Source organism: Acanthochromis polyacanthus, chromosome 15 (assembly GCF_021347895.1).
Source record: "Acanthochromis polyacanthus isolate Apoly-LR-REF ecotype Palm Island chromosome 15, KAUST_Apoly_ChrSc, whole genome shotgun sequence".
In the NCBI taxonomy this organism is placed as follows: Eukaryota; Metazoa; Chordata; class Actinopteri; family Pomacentridae; genus Acanthochromis; species Acanthochromis polyacanthus.
In genome coordinates this window covers 4,865,114-4,882,670 of record NC_067127.1, presented here as the reverse complement: position 1 = coordinate 4,882,670, position 17,557 = coordinate 4,865,114, and the positions used below count along the sequence as shown (strand labels likewise).

The window sequence follows — 17,557 nt, the reverse complement described above, 5'->3', positions numbered from 1 at the left end:
CATATATAACGCTAATTCAAGTAACGCATTGCGATGTTACTGACTTTTGATTTGATAAATTTTCTCTCACTGGACCTCTTTGAATTTTAGTTGAATCCCTCTGATATGGAGGTTGAACTGGAAAAATGTGTCACTGTGATCGTTGTGGTCTAATCGCAGAGACAGAAGATGTATCTCTCTGTTGGAGCGACAGAAACAAGCAGTAACTGGAGTACAAACACTGGCTGCAGAGAGACAAACACGATCATCAAGTTACTATGAAAGATCTCTGCATTTCCCTACCGCTGCCAACATTTGCCATTTAAGGAGTGAAAGTGATGGTTAAAAATAAAAGCATCTCAGTAAATGTGACCAGGAGAAAGATAATAAGATCATATGTTCGTGTCCATGTGACTGTAGTCGTATGTAAACTCAGTCTTTGTAGAGGAGCAGCAGTGTAACCCCAGCAGGCTGAGGTATACAAACACTGAGTACTGTAAACAGAGGCTTGTGATTTGATCAGGTTTATTTTAGCAGATACTGATCCATTAAAATAAGCCTGGATTGGCCTCAATATCGATCCTGAGAGCTGCTCCGGCTGCCTCTCTGCTTCCCAGCATCACAAACTGAAGCCTCCAAAATGACCATGCGGCCGATTCAACACCTGTCAGAAACTGCTTGGGCAAAACCTGACCTCTGTGACTTTCATGAAGGAAGGATTTGACTTGTAGGAGAAGCACAGACGTTTCTGATAATATTAATGATGACTCCGTTCTATTCAGATGTCCCAGTAAGACATGGCAGCAGACGGTAATCATCATTTTATTGGATGTTATGACTTACAGCTGTGATTTTCCTGTTGTGACTTATGAAAAAGGCCTGTTACAAGGCTGTTGTATTATCCTGCATTACTTTTAGTTCAGTGTACGTTGATAAACTGTGAGTAGAAGGTATTAACGTACTGCACAATGAGTTTACCACATCCATAAATCAGTGTCCACTAAGTAGTGGAAAGTATTGAATCCCCTGAACACAAAACTCCATTATTGGTTTTCTTTTTTTAGTCTGACGGGCTGAATTTAGCTCAGCTTTGACCAGTTACACCAATGCTGTGCACGTGTTAATGCATCTGAATAATAAATAATAGTATTTGATACTGAAACCCCTTCTGCAGTTTGTTTTCAAGAAAAAACAACTTGCTAATTAACCAAAACTAAACTAATGCAGATCTCACAACTTCTGTGCCACAAATATGTGAAATTAGAAGCTTATATGCGTTACTGTTGTTTTGCATTTATTTTGACCATCATTTTTATGTTACGGGACATTTAATTGCGCTTAAAAGCACTCCAAACATTTTCTTTCTCCATCAAAAAGTAACCTACTATTACAACAAGAAAGACCAGTTTTCTTTCTGAATATATTCCAATAAAATGTTTATTGAAACCATTCACCACAGAGGAATGTAAAGTCAGGCACAAAGGGACTTACAAGTGTTTCTGTATTTTCATTCACATTTTAAATGCAGGTTTTTCACATTTCCCTGCTCAGAATGGGCATTTTTGGAGGGCGACTATGCATTACAATGAGGATAATTTGTCTATGTACATTTAAAACAATGTGTTTATGTCACAGTATTTCACAATATATACATTTTACTGTTACTTCTATATGGGCTGCACAGTGGGTTAGTGGTTAGCACTTTTGCCTTGCAGCAAGAAGATCCCCGGTTCAAATCCCAGTCTGGGATCTTTCTGCATGGAGTTTGCATGTTCTCCCTGTGCATGCGTGGGTTTTCTCCGGGTACTCCGGCTTCCTCCCACAGTCCAAAAATATGCTGAGGTTAATTGATTGTGCTAAATTGCCCATAGGTGTGAATGTGAGTGTGACTGTTAGTCTGTATATGTGGCCCTGCGACAGACTGGCAAGTCAGCTGGGATAGGCTCCAGCACCCCCTGCGACCCTAGTGAGGGTAAAGCGGTGTATAGATGTGGATGGTTGTTACTTCTATTTCATAAACAAAAAATGTATTTTAAGGAAAAAATCCTGATGACAGTCAATCTGCACTGTGTTGTTTTCTTCACACTCAAATATTGAGAGGGTATCTAAGGAAAAATCTCTCTTTGGAGAAACTGCCCACAACCCATGGATCTATTCATCCAGTTACTTTTTTTTTTGGCTTTGTTTTTCTAAGGCAGAAAGTTGGGATCCACTTGTGTAAATCATGTTAAGTTTTCACTCAGTATGGTGCTTCAACTTCTGTTTTCTTCCTTCAGGTAACGGTGTAGTGATCCATCTTCCAGGCCTGTTTGAAGAGGCAGAGAAAAACGAGCGGAAAGGGAAAAGTGAGTGACGTGCACTTCCTTTTTAAACGCGCATCTCAGGCAAGAACAAGTCTGTGCTTTCATGTACAGCGTGGAGACTCAGTTTAAAAATGTGTTTTCAGGCCTGAAGGACTGGGAGAAAAGGCTGATCATCTCTGACAGAGCACATATCGGTGAGTCCTCCAGGTCCGCCCCTGGACTCTTATTTTAATCTGTGCGTGGAAGTTCGAATGCGTGCATGAAGAAAAGAGCGTTTGTGCGGGTGTGTGAGTCCTGCTTTCTCTGAGGTGTGTGAGAGTGTGTGTCCCCTCTCTCCCTCCTCCGCAGTGTTTGACTTCCACCAAGCGGTTGATGGCGTTCAGGAACAGCAGAGGCAAGAGCAAGCAGGCAAGAAGTAAGAAACCTGTTGCTTGAAAATTGCTGCAGCAAACACACACACTAACACACACGCCATGATCACAAACGTGGGAGGAGAGATCAGAACAGTTTTCACACCTGTTTGAAAAGCAGCTGACTAATTTTCCAGGACGTATCTTGAATCTTCTGACTCACTTTAACGTCCACCGACATTGTCTCATGATCAGCTGTTCAGTTTCTTTGCAAACAAATACTTTAAAGACTGAAGTAGATCATGGATTCAGAAAGACAGAACTTCTTGCATTCCTCAGCTTTGATTAGTTGCAGGTTTAAAGTGTTTTTGAGAACAGTGAGTCATTCTGATTTTGGAGGTCATTCATGCTGTTGCACATATTCCACACTAAACTGCATTAGTCTCACACAGTAAAGCTGCCTAACATGGTAATTGTGGTGTGCAAGTGCTGTTACAATCATAATGCTGTGTAGTAACTTTCAGTCAAGGAAAGACATACTACATCAGCCTTTACCTGAACGCAACATATTGTATATTTATTAGAAACTCTCACTGTAGCCTGTAATCTTGCTTGTACAGTTGTCCCTCGTCTGTCATGGGGTTTACGTTACAGATCTGCCTGCAACAGATGAAAATCTGCAAAGTAGTGGACATATTTATTTTATTATTATGATTGTATGTGAAATGGACAAGGCCAGATGCTGAATGCTGATGCTATGGTTGCTGAGCCAATCAGACCAACACTCAGTTTTTTTTTTTTTGTTGCACATAGTGTGTCTGTTTGTGTGTGCAGAGGGGAAATGGATTGGACAGCTTTTCAGTCTGAATGTTAGAGTTTTTATGATCGTAATACATGGATGTTTTTTAGTTATGATGCCTGCGTTTCCTCTTTTATTCATTCACACACACATTTATATTCAGCTTCCATGTGCACATAAACGTCTTTCCACAGTTACAGATGAATATATTCTCAGCGCTGCTCTGCTTGGAGGCGTCCTCAGAGACATCAGAGGATAAACAGACAGAGTAGCAGCCCTGAAGCGTGCGGAGTTTTCAACAGAGCGAGTAGCAGGACTGAATGAACAAGCAGGTTCACGCTGGTGGTCAGATTTTACTCTCCTTGCAAGACAAAGAATCTTTTAAATAGTAAATGCAGGTATTCAGCATTACTTCTTTATTTCACTCAGATTTAAAACTACTTTTTCTTATGCGTTGCTCGTACAGGCAGCGAAGCAAACCGACGTATGTGAGGAATGTTAAAGTGAGCCTGAGGACGATTCAGAATATTAAGCTAGAGGGAGACCCAGTGTATTCCTCTTAAAAGCCGACTTCTCTTTATATGCTCAGCAAACTGAAACCCCAAAGTCCCAGACAGCTCCTGTGCATGTCTGAAAGAGTGTGACGGAGAGAAAGCACGGTCACCCTTAAGGCCACCATCATTATAATATATTATAATATAAGCTTTCAGGCGATTGTTCTGTCAGTCTTTTGGATTTCCAGCATCTCCAGGTATGTTGCAGTACGAGCTCTGCTGGAAGTCACTCAGATCACACAGTTTACATTCAGGAAATATCACACCAAACACTAAGGTGTGTTTGCATTTACAGTTGTGCATCAGAGATCTTATCTTTGTAAACTTGTACAAGTAAGTTTGGATTTTTTATTCTGTGTTCAAAGCTTTCAGGCTTAATAAATTATATAATGAGGAACTTTTCAAGTCCATGGCATATATCTTGCGTACATTCAAGCAAAAAATCTAATGTTTTTTGTGTTTATTGTGATCATATCTTTACAAATTCCATAATTATTTATTATGGAAACAATCACTTATTAATAAAAAAATGACCGGATTTCACTAAAATGTCAACTAAATAATCGTCCACATTTAACACCATCCACCTTCTAATTAGCTAAACGATAATAAAATGAGTTTATTTAAAATCGTTTTCTGTTCTTTTTATTAGGTTGAGATAATTATGACGGATATTTCTTTTTTGACACTATATCAAATTTTTTATTGAAAATAACAAATTGCAGTGTCAACAGGTTTACTACAATATCTTTATAAATAACTTTTAATTTCACTTTTTCTAAATTGTATATATAAAATTTAGAAGAATCTTTCTGTAAAAATGTCATGTGGTGTTTGGTTATAGGTAGTAATATTGATTTTTGATTTTTTATTTTTTTTAGGCCTGAAAACGGCAAAAACATTTTACTTTCTTGACTTTTCTCTGGTGCACTTTGCACACACGGCGACTGGATCCTCCACATTTTACACCGACTGGTGCTGATGCTGAAACTCAAAAACCACACACGACCTTTTGTCTGTTCCTGTTCTGTAGTTTGCATGCAGGGTAGGCAAATATTGCTGTGCCAAGCCTTCCTTTTAATAGGCCGAGCTCCCAGCGGTGCATGATGGCATCTGGTCAAATGTAAATGTGTTTTCAGGTTTATAGGTTATTTCTAAAGTCTTTCTGTGATGCTCTGTCATGTATGAAGTGATCAATACTGTGTAAATATAAGCGGCATTGCGAGGAGACATTTTGTGTCTGAGTGAGTGTTGAACTTACATTTTGTTACATGAGAGATAAACGAGCATCCGTGGATTGTTTGCTCTCACTTCATAGTTATCAGCTGTTTTAAGTGTGATTTACACCATCTCTATGTAGGTGTTCTGTCTGTTTTACATTCTGCTGTCTTTAAAACAGAAGATCCTCGACTTCGAAACACTCATGAACTTTTGCTCTTGTGAGACTCAGTAAGCTTCCTGTAGGTTAAAGGGGCACCGAGGAAGATTTTAGTGGAAATGTAGCGATGCCTACATTTCCCGTGAGCCTCGGCGCGCACAGTCGCAAACCGTCGTAAACGAGCGAGCAAGCGTCAGGAAAGCCAGCGGCGTGTAAATGACTCCGCGGTCTAATGTTGTAAAACCGAGTTGTCAAAGCTGCTCCGAGCTACAGAGTTAACGGAACGTTAGCTCGGAGCTAACGTTCGGTAGCTCCGAGCTAACGTTACATTAGCCAATACCCACACAGTGTTTTTGCCACAAAGTTAGTCAACTAAACCAGTCACAGTCAAACTAATCCCATAGTCTACTAACCACACATCGCAAGCAACACACACAAAAGACAAAAGAATTGTATCAAACTTACAAAGAGCTAAAGTTACGTACCTGTCTAGGAGAAGCACAGCCAGCACGGCATCTGTTTTGATTCCTTTTTGCTTCCGAAATTCTCTCCACCTCTGAAATGCCTGTCCAAGATGAACTTTTCTTTTGCTTCGTTGTCGATCTGACAACCTGTTTGCTTGCAGACTTTGCTCCATTGGCTTCCTTTTGCGCTCCATGTGTGCCGTCTTCTCAACCAACTCTCCGCTCTGCTACTGCTAAAAACAACTAGCTCCGCTCCGTCAGCGCACGCGCACCGTATTTGCTGTAAATCACTCCGTCTCTCACAGGAAACTCTAGACGAGTCGACAAAAAATTAATAAAACACAAATATTTACAAAACCAAAACGATTCATGAATCGAAAATGGGGGCATTAATAAGTGTAAATAACGAAGATTCATCCTCATTAATATGAGACTTTGTTTCCTCGGTGCCCCTTTAAAGCTACATTCTCCAGCTGTGTGAATGACTGGATGAAGTTTGAAACTGTAAAAAGGAAAGCTGTATATTAGGATCACATGTTGATGCTGTTTCTTGTATTTCCTTCCCTCCCAGCCTCGGCACGACGAAGAAGGGGATTGGTCCGGTGTACTCAGCCAAGGCAGCACGGAGCGGTCTCAGGATATGCGATTTGCTGGCGGACTTCACTCAGTTCTCTGAAAGGTCTGCTCCAACCGTACTGGATTGTTTCACTTTTTAGACTGACTTGTATATTTTAATATCCAGTGTGTTAATGATGACACTCTACATGGACCACTGGGTCATTTATTAAAGTCTGCCAGTCATCTTTTAAGCCTTCCAGCCCCTTAAAATTTGGTTGCACACATTTTCTAAAGTTTTACTTTCTGTTTCAGTTGTAGGAAGACAGTTAGGAACTTCATCTCCGTTTTTTTTTGTTTTTTTTTAGCAGAAGAACCACGATCTAAACTGGCATTAAAACATGAAAACAGTCCTTCAAGTTGCTTCACAACCAGGAAGTTCCAGTGAATTTGAAGGCTTATCAGATGTAAAAACAGCAAACATTAAACATAAAACGTTCATATTACAAAGTAATCCCACCAGAAATGTATGCTTACACCAGATTAAAGATGAATAGATAGACTAAAGATAGATAGATACTTTAATAATCCTTAGGGAATTTCAAAATGTTGAGGAGCATCACTTAAAGTAATAAACAGCTTTCTAGATACCTGGTGTAATTTATATACAGTTGTGCTCGTAAGCTTACATACCCTGGCAGAATTTGTAAAATGTGCTCCATTCTTTAATGAAAACATGAATGATCAGAGCAAATACAATTCAAAGCATGACAATAAATAGCTTTGTCTGAACACCAGCCCTAAATGAAAGAAAAATGTTTTCATTGACAAACACATTTGCTAAAAAATAAAGGACAATATTTCACAAATTTGGCCAGGGTATGTAAACTTATGAGCACAACTGTATGATGCAGTATGTTGTTTGTGAATCACCTGAACTTAACGTCTCACTTCAACGTGATACTGAATGATATCCCAGAAGCCCATCAGAGGAAATGAGAGTAAATGAATTCTAGCTGCTCTCTGTTTTTGTGTTGCAGGTATAAAGTTTTGGCCCAGCAGTACAAGGCGATGTACCCCACTCTGGAGATCGACATAGAAGGAGAGCTGGTCAAACTAAAGGTAGTACAAATGAACTAAAAAATATTTCTGGAAACATTTAAATGTTTTTTTTTTTCGGGAACATTTATTTTCTTCTTGCTTTAGGACTACGTGGAGCAGATCAAGCCCATGGTGAGAGACGGTGTCCACTACATGTATGAAGCTCTTCACGGCCCTCCAAAGAAAATCCTGGTGGAAGGAGCCAACGCAGCATTACTGGACATAGACTTTGGTCAGTATTTCACCGTGAGTGTGTGTGTGCATGTATTTTGAAATTAAGCACGTCCTACTCTTAACGTTGAGTCTGTAAATTCTTCCTAACTTCTTTGGGCTAACCTGTGCGCTGAGAATAAATGTCATTTCTGATTGCAAAGCGCCACTCAGTGCATCTGCAGCGACCCAGTGATGTTGCCCAGAAACGCTTAAACTTTGTGACGCTCTTTACAAACGCCTGCTTGGAGCTCAGACTAGATACGCCGGTAAGTTTAACTGTCACCCATGTGCTGTGGCATCCGGGCTTGACGTGCACTTTCACGAGTTTAAACCACCGAACGCCACCTGCCTGTGCATGAGCACGAAGGCACCATGTGTCAGCAGTCAGTGATCAGAATTACAGTAATTATGTGATGTAAAAGTATCCCCATAAGGCTGATGTTTTAACCCTCGTGTCGTCCTGCGGGTCAAATTGAGCCGTTTTAAAGTCTGAAGACGTGGAAAAATATCTATTTTCACAGAGAAACTTCTGGTGTCCACATTTTCAACATTTTTTTTTTTTATTTTTTGGTGGAAAAAATGTTTAAGAACATTCACATAAAAAAAGCTACCAAAATCCAATGAATTTCGTTAGATTTTGGTTGTTTTTTTTCCTGAATATTCTTAAAGAAAATGCTAGAAATTTTACTGATATATATCTAATCACTTTAGATATTTTTAGAATTTCATTGGAAGATTTTTACTCATTTTTGAAAATATTTACAAGAATGTTCATGCCAAATTTGGGGGATTTTTAAAAATATATAACTTAAGGGAAACTTTTAAGCAATTATTGGAATTTTCTCCCTGAAGGTTTTGCAAATTTTCTGAAATTTGGGGATTTTTTGCTGAATTTTTGGATTTTCTTTTAGACAAGGAAGCAATATTTTTTGATGCCTGTAAATGACAACAGGAGGGTTGAAGCATGACAATTTTGTTTTTCCTTTCAGATAATGACAAAGCAGACTAAACCGTAACAGAATAGACGTGTCATTATAGCCAACGTACAGCCTGTTGCCAGAAACCTTTTATTTGTTCTAAGTTTCTCTCCCCACATCAAAAAAGTTGTCCAGTCTTGCTTCCTCCAAACAAGAGTAACCTCTAAGATAAAGTCGATGCTCTCATATCCAGACCTGGAACAACTTGTCCGTACACTCGTCTTTCCCTGTCTTGATTATTAAACTCTCTCCGTTCTGGCGTTCCCGTAAAGGTCCTCTGTCGTCTCCACCTTGTCCAAAACGCAGCAGCGAGGCTTCTTACTGGTTTTAGCAAACGGCATCACATCACACCTGTCTTGGCTTCCCTCCACTGACTCCCTGCTGGTTTTAGAATTGATTTTAAGATTTTATTGATCACTTTTAAAGCTTGCCAGGGTCTTGCCCCAAGCTATAATTGTGATCTGTTGACCCCTTATAAGCCTGCTCGCAGCCTTAGATCCTCTGGTCGTTCCAAAGTCGAGGTTTAAATCTAAGAGTGACAGACCGTTCTCCATCAGGACCTCGACTTTGAAATGACCTGCCTGAGGAGATAAGGTGTGCAGAGTCAGTAACGTCTTTAAAATCACTTCTTAAAACCCACTTTTTATAGACTTGCTTCTATGTGAGGTTTACTTTTAGCTTTAATTAGTTCTAGTGTTTTATTCTATATTATCACCTGTTTATTTTAGATGTTCTCTCGTTTTATTTTACTTTTAGCTGCCTGGTTCTTTGGTGTGATGTCGTCTCTCTAGTTCTTTAATTTTCTATTTTTTGGCTTTTAATTTTAACCCTCAATCTTGTTCTTTAATTTTCAAACTGCCTAATTCCCTTGTTTGAGCTGCATATCCAGTTATTCATTTAATTTATTGTCATTTTTACTATTTATTTTTAAGTGACCGCTCTGACTTGTCCCCTTAAATCAGTTTACAGTCTCTGTTTGCATGTTTTCACTGTCAAAGCACTTTGAACGCTGTTCTTAAGGGTGCTGTGGAAATACAGTTATTATTATTATTATTATTATCATTAGTGAAAGCAGTGACGGAGCAGATTAAATTGCAGTCGGGGTATTATCAAAACACCATGCTTAGAATAACCGATGCCCATTTTAAGCTTCACAAAACTCTTATTTAGAATTTAAAGAGCGCACGGCTGCTGACAGACGCACCCGACTTGTTCTGTGATTACACAACCATCTCTGTGAACACTGAGGTGAAATCCAGCCTCCAGTATTTAGGTTTGGAAACCCGACGCCTTTTTGGCTTGTAGCACAGTGGCTGCAGCTATTTTCTGAGCATTAGTGACCATCTGATGTCAGTCGTTTTCACCTCGAGGATGTTTTCATGTCTTGTTAGACCAAAAACAGACCGGTAAAACTGCGTGACTGTTTTGTGCAGGTAGTGTTTTCCATTCCTGAAAAGCCTGTTGGCCTCGTTCTAAACTTGACGTAGGTGTGTTTTGTCATGAACCACTGAGCGTATCAAACGTGTAATCAGGTGTGGCATCCAGTGATTGAAGGCGGACAAGTCAGTTTTCTGCTCGACCATCTTTGATTTGCTTCAAAATGTTCTAGCATAAAATATGGATATTGACTTTTGTAGTATCAGTTTTTTTCTTTGTGTGCTCAAAGATGAGACTAATTTTTTTTTTTTTTCAGATTTCCTCTCACCCATAATCAGTTTGATCCACTGGTCACATATCGGAGATTCTGAATCAGTGACATGATGAAAAATAACAGAAAATTTCAGGCTTTGTCATTCAAACATAGCCTCAAATTTCAATATATGAAAGAACATGCTGTACATGGCTCAATATTAAATTCATAATAAATATCTCAGAAAGTATTTCATATATTGATTTGAAGATTTTTGTTTTTAAGTTTCAAGCAAATCAGGGATGTTTGAGCAGAAAGCCCCTGGTGATCTAAGTAGGTTTGGACTCGTCTCGGGACTCGTCAATTTCGACTAATTGGAAAGTATATTAAGACAAAATAAATCTGCTTTGTAAACACAATGTCTTGTCTGGAAACGGCTCACATTTCTGTAGATGATGATGTAAAAACAACAAAATAAAGAGGAATAAAATAGAGATGCATGAACTGAGAGGAAAACGGGATGATCGCATGTTTGTTCAGTCACTTTTTGTCATATAAAATTCATGAAGTATGACAAGTTGTCGCTCTTGGTGTCTTTGCAGGGACGTACCCGTTTGTGACGTCGTCCAACTGCACGGTGGGCGGAGTCTGCACGGGTCTCGGGATGCCGCCTCAGAACGTCGGCGAGGTTTACGGGGTCGTCAAGGCGTACACCACCAGAGTCGGCATCGGTGCTTTTCCCTCGGAGCAGAGCAACGTAAGAGGACGTGACATGAAATCTAAAAAGCAGTTCAAAGGAAGTTTTTGCTTCAAGGGTGGTGGATTATACGACACAGAAAAATCAGAACCAGCTTTAATGGACAAATAGGTCCACAACATGCAAGGGATTTGGTTTTGGCTGTTGGTGTCACCCTAGGAATAAAGAAAGAGAATAATTAAAAAAGAGACTATAAAAAGAAGGACATGCAAGAAAGATTATAACTGTCAGTTGGAGGAAACCTTCTCCTCCAAAGAAGACAGAATGGAAACTGTTTGGGACAAGTTTATGTAATGGAACATTTAACTGCAAAACTTTAAATGAAAACAGACTTTTTCATACAAAGATGGACTCCAGTAACAAATTATTTGAAAAGAAGATGTGCAACCCTCTGTCAAGTATTGTTTACAAAGCGATGAATTCACTCTTGGTTTGAATAAACAAGTTTAAAAAAAAAGAACAGACGGGAAAACATAGTAGTCATAAAAATAAATGTAACACAATCTATACATATATTTAAAACCTAGAAAGATGTATGTAAATCCAGTAGTGCAAAATGATAATTGCTAGATGATGATACAGTGCAAAAAGTACTGTACATATCCATTGGTATATTGTACAGGTGTGGAGGAATGGCTCAGCTGTTTATTAGAGTGATAGCAGTAGGGACGAAGCTGTTCTTGTGTCGAGTTCTCTTGGTGAACATGGGAGGAGAACAGTTTACATCCAGGGTGATGATGTTCCCGGCCCTCTTCCTGGTTCCAGTGGAGTACAGTTCCTGGATGGAGGGCAGTTGGGCTCCAATCATGTTCTCTGTAGCCTGTTTCTGTCCTGTTGTGTGGCTGTAAACTCACAGTATTAGTGGTGCTAAAGGTTTTCACAGTATTATTGAGACATTCAGAACATTCATAATGGCTTGATACGACTGTAAGCTGCACAATCTTTGCTTTCAAACAGCTCCACCCAGAGGAGGTTTCACATCACTGCCTAATAACCAGCTGTAGCATATTTGATTAGTTAAGGTCAATAAATCAGTCCGGGACGTCTCCACATGACCCAAACTGAAGGACGCATTCAGATGCCGAGTTTAAATGTGTGGATATTTTTAGTTTGTGTGACTGCAGGCTGACACGGAGCTCATTAAACATTAACAGTAGACTCAAGGACTGTCTGAACTCACCTTGTTGTTTTTAGGAGATCGGAGAGCTGCTTCAGACTCGAGGGAAGGAGGTTGGCGTGACCACGGGCAGGAAGAGGCGGTGCGGTTGGCTGGATCTGGTGCTCATCAAATATGCACACATGATTAACGGCTTCACTGCGTGAGTTGAAGTTTTTAGATGTTTTGACAATATAGACTGCAGATATTTTTATGTGTAACTAGACTTAAATTTCAAAGGATCAAGAAAGGATAAAAGTTTTTTTTTCTGTATTAGTTTTATGATATAAATATTATTATAAGCCTTATTTAGATACTACCTTTTGGAACAGCGTTAAGAATAGATGAAAATACATCCTAGTGTCTTTTCTTTTATGATTTGTTTTTATTCATATTTCTTTATATTGCCACATTGTAATTTTGTAATATAAGTTCTTTTCTTCTTATTGTTTTTTAAATTATTTTATTTATTTTGTCTTTACATTTCTACTTTTATTTGCCTTTTTTATGGATTAATTTTTTGATTAATATTGCTTTATATTGACACATTTTTTTAAATTTTATTTTTAAAGTTATTTTATTTATTTTCACATTTCTACTTGTATTAGCCTTTTCTTTTATGAATATTTTTTAAATATTGCTTTATATTTCCACTTTTATTTTTCTTTTATAGATTTATTTTTGTAATTTGGCACTCTCACTACTCCAAACTAATGTTTGATTTAAAAAATAAAATCTTTTATATGTGATCATATATGCTCTTAAAATATATTGAATGTTGTGGATCCCAGGAAAACTGTGAGGATTCAAATAACGAAAGTGCTCCAGCAAATGTAGTTACAATAATTTTTTTAAAAAGAATAAAATATATGATTACTTGAGTTCAAATGTGTATCACAAAGCGCTACATAAAAAAATGAAATGTTGGATTATTACTAACAATGGGCTTTATTTTAAAGGTTAGTTTTAAGAAATGAGGGAGAATTAATTAATAGCAAGTGTAGGTTTTTTTCCCCATCTTATTTTCTTACTGTATTAAAAGAAGATCTCTGATTAGTAACTTGCTGTGTAAATATTCTCTTCCAGTATAGCTCTCACCAAACTCGACATACTTGACGTGTTCCCAGAGATCAAAGTGGGCGTGGCGTACAAAGTCGACAACCAAACTATACCTCACTTTCCAGGTGAGCTGACGTGTGAATGTGGAAGTTAGTAGTGTTGTTTTCTTCTTCTCTGTCTTCCCTGTTTTTGCTCAGTAGAGGTAGATGGATTCAGAGTTTACAGCAAGGTAAGGTTGTTTGAAGACAACTTACCTTTGAGTTTTCACCAAATCATAAAGTGGAGCTGATGCATCTCTGACGTTTACAGTCAAACTGCTTTTCCTCAGGGGCAGAAGCATATCGATATGGTTGTTTCCTCTAAAGCTAACGGTGTGATATTTTCATTCCCGATCTCGTTGATCTGTGAAAAGCCAATCAGGAGGTGTTGCATCGCGTGGAGGTTCAGTACGAGACGCTGCCCGGCTGGAACAGCGACACTTCGGCCGCTAGAAGCTTCGAGGAACTGCCTGAGAACGCTCAGAAATACGTTCGCTTCGTTGAGGAGCATGTGGGAGTGCCTGGTATGGTGACACACACACACACACACACACACATATATACACATATGCACACATATATATACACACATATATATACATACGTGCAATGACTGATAAACAGAAAAGTTTTAAAATTCTATCTTGCTAACTGGAATGAAGCAAACACACACTGTCAACTAAAGTTAACTAACTTCTAGTGCTGGATCTGTTCATTTTTGTTTTGTTTTTATGCTAACTATAATAAAAAATGTCTATTTTATTTAAACATTTGTTCTGTAAATGGTCAGGAAATAGCATAAATTAAAAATTCCTGACATGGTCGAGAAATTATTTGAAATTTGTGGTTTAACAAATTTACAATCTGCAGTTAATGTCTTCTCTGTAATTTTTACACTTTTCAAAGTGGGCCGAAATGGACCCTCTGGAAGGACGGCTTTGACATCCCTGTTCTTCAGACTAGTTTAATCGCTCCAAAGCAGTTCATAGAAACAAGCCAAATTCACATTGTGTTTTCTTTTTTTTGTACATTATAAAAGTTTGCCTCAAATTCCCATCTCAATTCTATGCAACAAGAATTTATGAGACTGTGCTCCTGTGTCCTCAGTCAAATGGATCGGAGTGGGAAAGTCTCGGGAGTCGATGATCCAGCTGTTCTAGATGAATGGGAAAGAACCGAGCAGAGAGGATGCACAGCAGCAAGAAAACTGCGCTCTTCTTCCCTTCCTCCCTCACACAGCCGAACTACCTTCTCAACTCTCCGACAGAGACGAGTCTGTTTCTCACCACCGCACCGTCGGACCGGAGCCCTCTGGATCAGACTGTCATCAGACTGACCTCCCTGTTTGAAGCATCCGTCTGGATTATTAAAGGTTTTAAACTTTAGAACAACAGCATCACAGATCTCCTTCATTCGCCCCAGCAGTTTATTCCAGATTCACTTGGCGACACCAGCTGCCGTCAGGTCTGAGAAGGACAAGAGGGATCGGACTCGACACGCAGACCCACGAACTGTCTGCAGGCGTTCGGTTGGTCAAACTCTGTTCAAGTGTATTTTTGTTCATCTATGCTGTGATTTTAATGCGCTGTGCCATTTCCGGTGTAAATCGTTTAAGAAGTTTTAACCTCAGCACTTTACATGCTTTGGACTGTGTCTGCTTTCTGTTTTATTCTGCCAGGTGTGCAGCGCATCCTGACACGATAAAGGGATCCTTTAAGATTTTAAATGTGTCTCTTTGTGTTTTCGTCGTCTGACAGATGTTCCGACTCATATTGCCTTTCATTCAACCAAAATAAAGACTAGCTTTCGGGTTTCTTGTAGCTAGAGGTTACCTCCACTGAATGCCGATGGTGAAAAGTCGACACATCTTCTTGAATTCATGTTTTACAGGTTCATCTTAGTGGGGGAACTTTTCATAAACGAGCCTAGAGAATCTCATAAAACGAACTCTTTCAGATCAGTAGAGTGGCACCTTTACACTCACATCTGGTGATTGTTTATTACCTTTGATTTCTTTGCACTTTCAGGACCGTGTTCTGTTAACATGAGAGGAAGACGATGGTCACAACTTATGAACTGATAAATATTGTGTAAGACTGGTGGTCATCATTCTTTTAGTTCAATTTTCTGCCGTTGTTGTGACGTGTGTCTTTAAACCTTAAAAATAAGGCTTGTCTACTCTTGAGTTACATTTTGCCATCAGTAATAAAAAGCTGATGCTCCTCAGTTCAGCTTTTCTACAAACACGAAACTGGTTCTGGTTTTCAAGCCTACGTTTGAACCGTTCTAAAGAGAAGATAAATTCAGAACCCTAATGTTGATCAGACATGAAGCTCGAACTGCAAACTCGAACATTACCAGTGGATGTATCTCATTTAAAAAGGGAAAACAAGAGATTTGGGTTGCGAATAAACACATTTTACACATCATTTGTATTGCAGGTACTTGATGTCTGCATCATCCGTGATTACTGCATGTAAATGTGGATTTGAGTAAACATTTGTGACAAGATGCTAATATGGTTGGAGCTTTGGGTAGGGACCAAAACGATGAATACAAGCATCCAGAATGAGTTTCCTCCTTGGAGATCAGGTAAGGAGTTCAGACATCTTAAGGAGTTCAGATTAGAGTCGCTAATTTGGATTCCTCCTGGGTGGAGGTTTTCTGGACAGGTGCAACTAGGAGGAGACGCCGCTGTAGATGGGGCTACATATCTCATCCGGCCTGGGAACGCTTTTGGATTCCATGGACGTCTGGCATTGGCAACTCTGGATAGGTGGAAGAAAACGGATGGATGGATGATTCTAAAGGCTTGCAGGTAAACAAGTCTAGAGTTGGCATCTTTCTCTGCTTACTCTGATCTGCATTTGTTGTAATTCCGGTTCTGTGTTGGGATCAGGCGTGAAGTAATGCGCCGACAAAATGAAGCCCGGATTTTGCTACTTCCTGGTCGCCATTTTGGATTTTTTTGGAGCCAGTGATGTAAAAAGCGTCATCAAACAGGCTGGACCGGAGAGCAACTAGGGGCAGGACCAGTCTATGGGACTGTCAATCAAGTATAGCCACGCCCCCTGGCTCTGCCAACTTTAACGATTTATTTAAAATTCAGTATTGATTTATTTTAAGATCGGCCACCTGATCTCTCATTTTGACCATGAAAACTAACGGGAAAAAAATCCTGAGCTGTAGAAAATCAGTATCAAATTTTATTTTTTCCAAAAATGAATTGGGGTCTATGGAGAAAAAGCTTTTTGGAGCCAACCCTAGCGGACAGCGTGACATTGCAAGTTTTTGACACTTCCGGGTGGGCTTCAATTTTGGAGCCAGATGCTACGTCCATCTTTATATAGTCTATGGTTGGGATGGAACCAAAACAGAAAGCGCCTCCTTCTGGTGGAAAACCAGTAAGGAGGCACATCCACCAATGAGTGTTTCTTAATTCTGATCATAACAATGTGGCATATGGTTTTATTCTCTCCGTTTAGAGTCTAAACAGGCTTTGTTTAAAGCTAGGTACAGTCTTAAGATTTTTAGATCATTACTTTTGTAATTTAGGATTATTCCTCTATGAAGTTATGGCATAAGAGACACAATTCATAAAAATGGTTGGAATTGAAGTGGCACAGTGGTTCTTCACAGCACCGATGAGAAAGACGATGAGCGAACTCACGACTGAGATGCTTGTACGGTTAGAAGAAGCTTCAGGTGCATTGCCAGCGTAACTCTTTAGCCTTTAAATATGGGTTATAACGTATTACATGACTTCCAGTGACATGAATATATGTTTTAGATATTTCCATATTATAAAGAACCAATTTGGACATTAGAAAACTTCCCACTTAGATTTTGACATTTACAAGACTGAACTGTATACATTAACTTTGACGAGACTTTGAGAAGCTTCTAGAACCACAGAGGACACACAACTGTCTTTACAGGCTCCTTGTGCAGCTAAAATTGGTGGCGTGTCCATATAATGAGCCATGTTTGATCCTATTTGATGACTTTTTTGGTTTTATACTCACGGCAATTTGTTACAAACTCTGTTCATCTGGACCTTTTTTTGACCGCAGACCTTCATCTCAGCAGATGTCTTGCCATCGGAGGAGAATCACAGATGTTAACAGCTCTGTAGTGTCCCAGTCAGCAGCTAAACTCATTCACTCCAATGAGGTAAAATGACTTTAACTAATTTGCTCACGGTCCAGGCTTTTTTTTTTTTAAAAATCCAGAAACTCTCTATA

The 17,557-nt window shown here is 39.2% G+C and overlaps 1 protein-coding gene across 4 annotated transcripts in view; it reads left to right on the top strand.

Annotated features, from left to right (window-relative positions):
* adss2 (adenylosuccinate synthase 2) overlaps nucleotides 1-17,557 on the top strand; it is a 238,197-nt gene that overhangs the window by 18,064 nt on the left and 202,576 nt on the right. For 3 of the 4 annotated variants that reach the window (XM_022212668.2, XM_022212669.2, XM_051959494.1), the window contains 11 exons: nucleotides 2,256-2,324; nucleotides 2,426-2,476; nucleotides 2,631-2,697; nucleotides 6,399-6,506; nucleotides 7,423-7,504; nucleotides 7,589-7,715; nucleotides 10,906-11,060; nucleotides 12,255-12,379; nucleotides 13,303-13,400; nucleotides 13,688-13,837; nucleotides 14,421-15,742. In XM_022212668.2, coding sequence (XP_022068360.1) covers nucleotides 2,256-2,324; nucleotides 2,426-2,476; nucleotides 2,631-2,697; nucleotides 6,399-6,506; nucleotides 7,423-7,504; nucleotides 7,589-7,715; nucleotides 10,906-11,060; nucleotides 12,255-12,379; nucleotides 13,303-13,400; nucleotides 13,688-13,837; nucleotides 14,421-14,473 — 1,085 coding nt within the window. In that variant the 3' untranslated portion in view covers nucleotides 14,474-15,742. Of the gene's footprint in view, nucleotides 1-2,255; nucleotides 2,325-2,425; nucleotides 2,477-2,630; nucleotides 2,698-6,398; nucleotides 6,507-7,422; nucleotides 7,505-7,588; nucleotides 7,716-10,905; nucleotides 11,061-12,254; nucleotides 12,380-13,302; nucleotides 13,401-13,687; nucleotides 13,838-14,420; nucleotides 15,743-17,557 lie in introns of those variants that run through there. The other variant, XM_051959495.1, reaches the window with a different exon arrangement.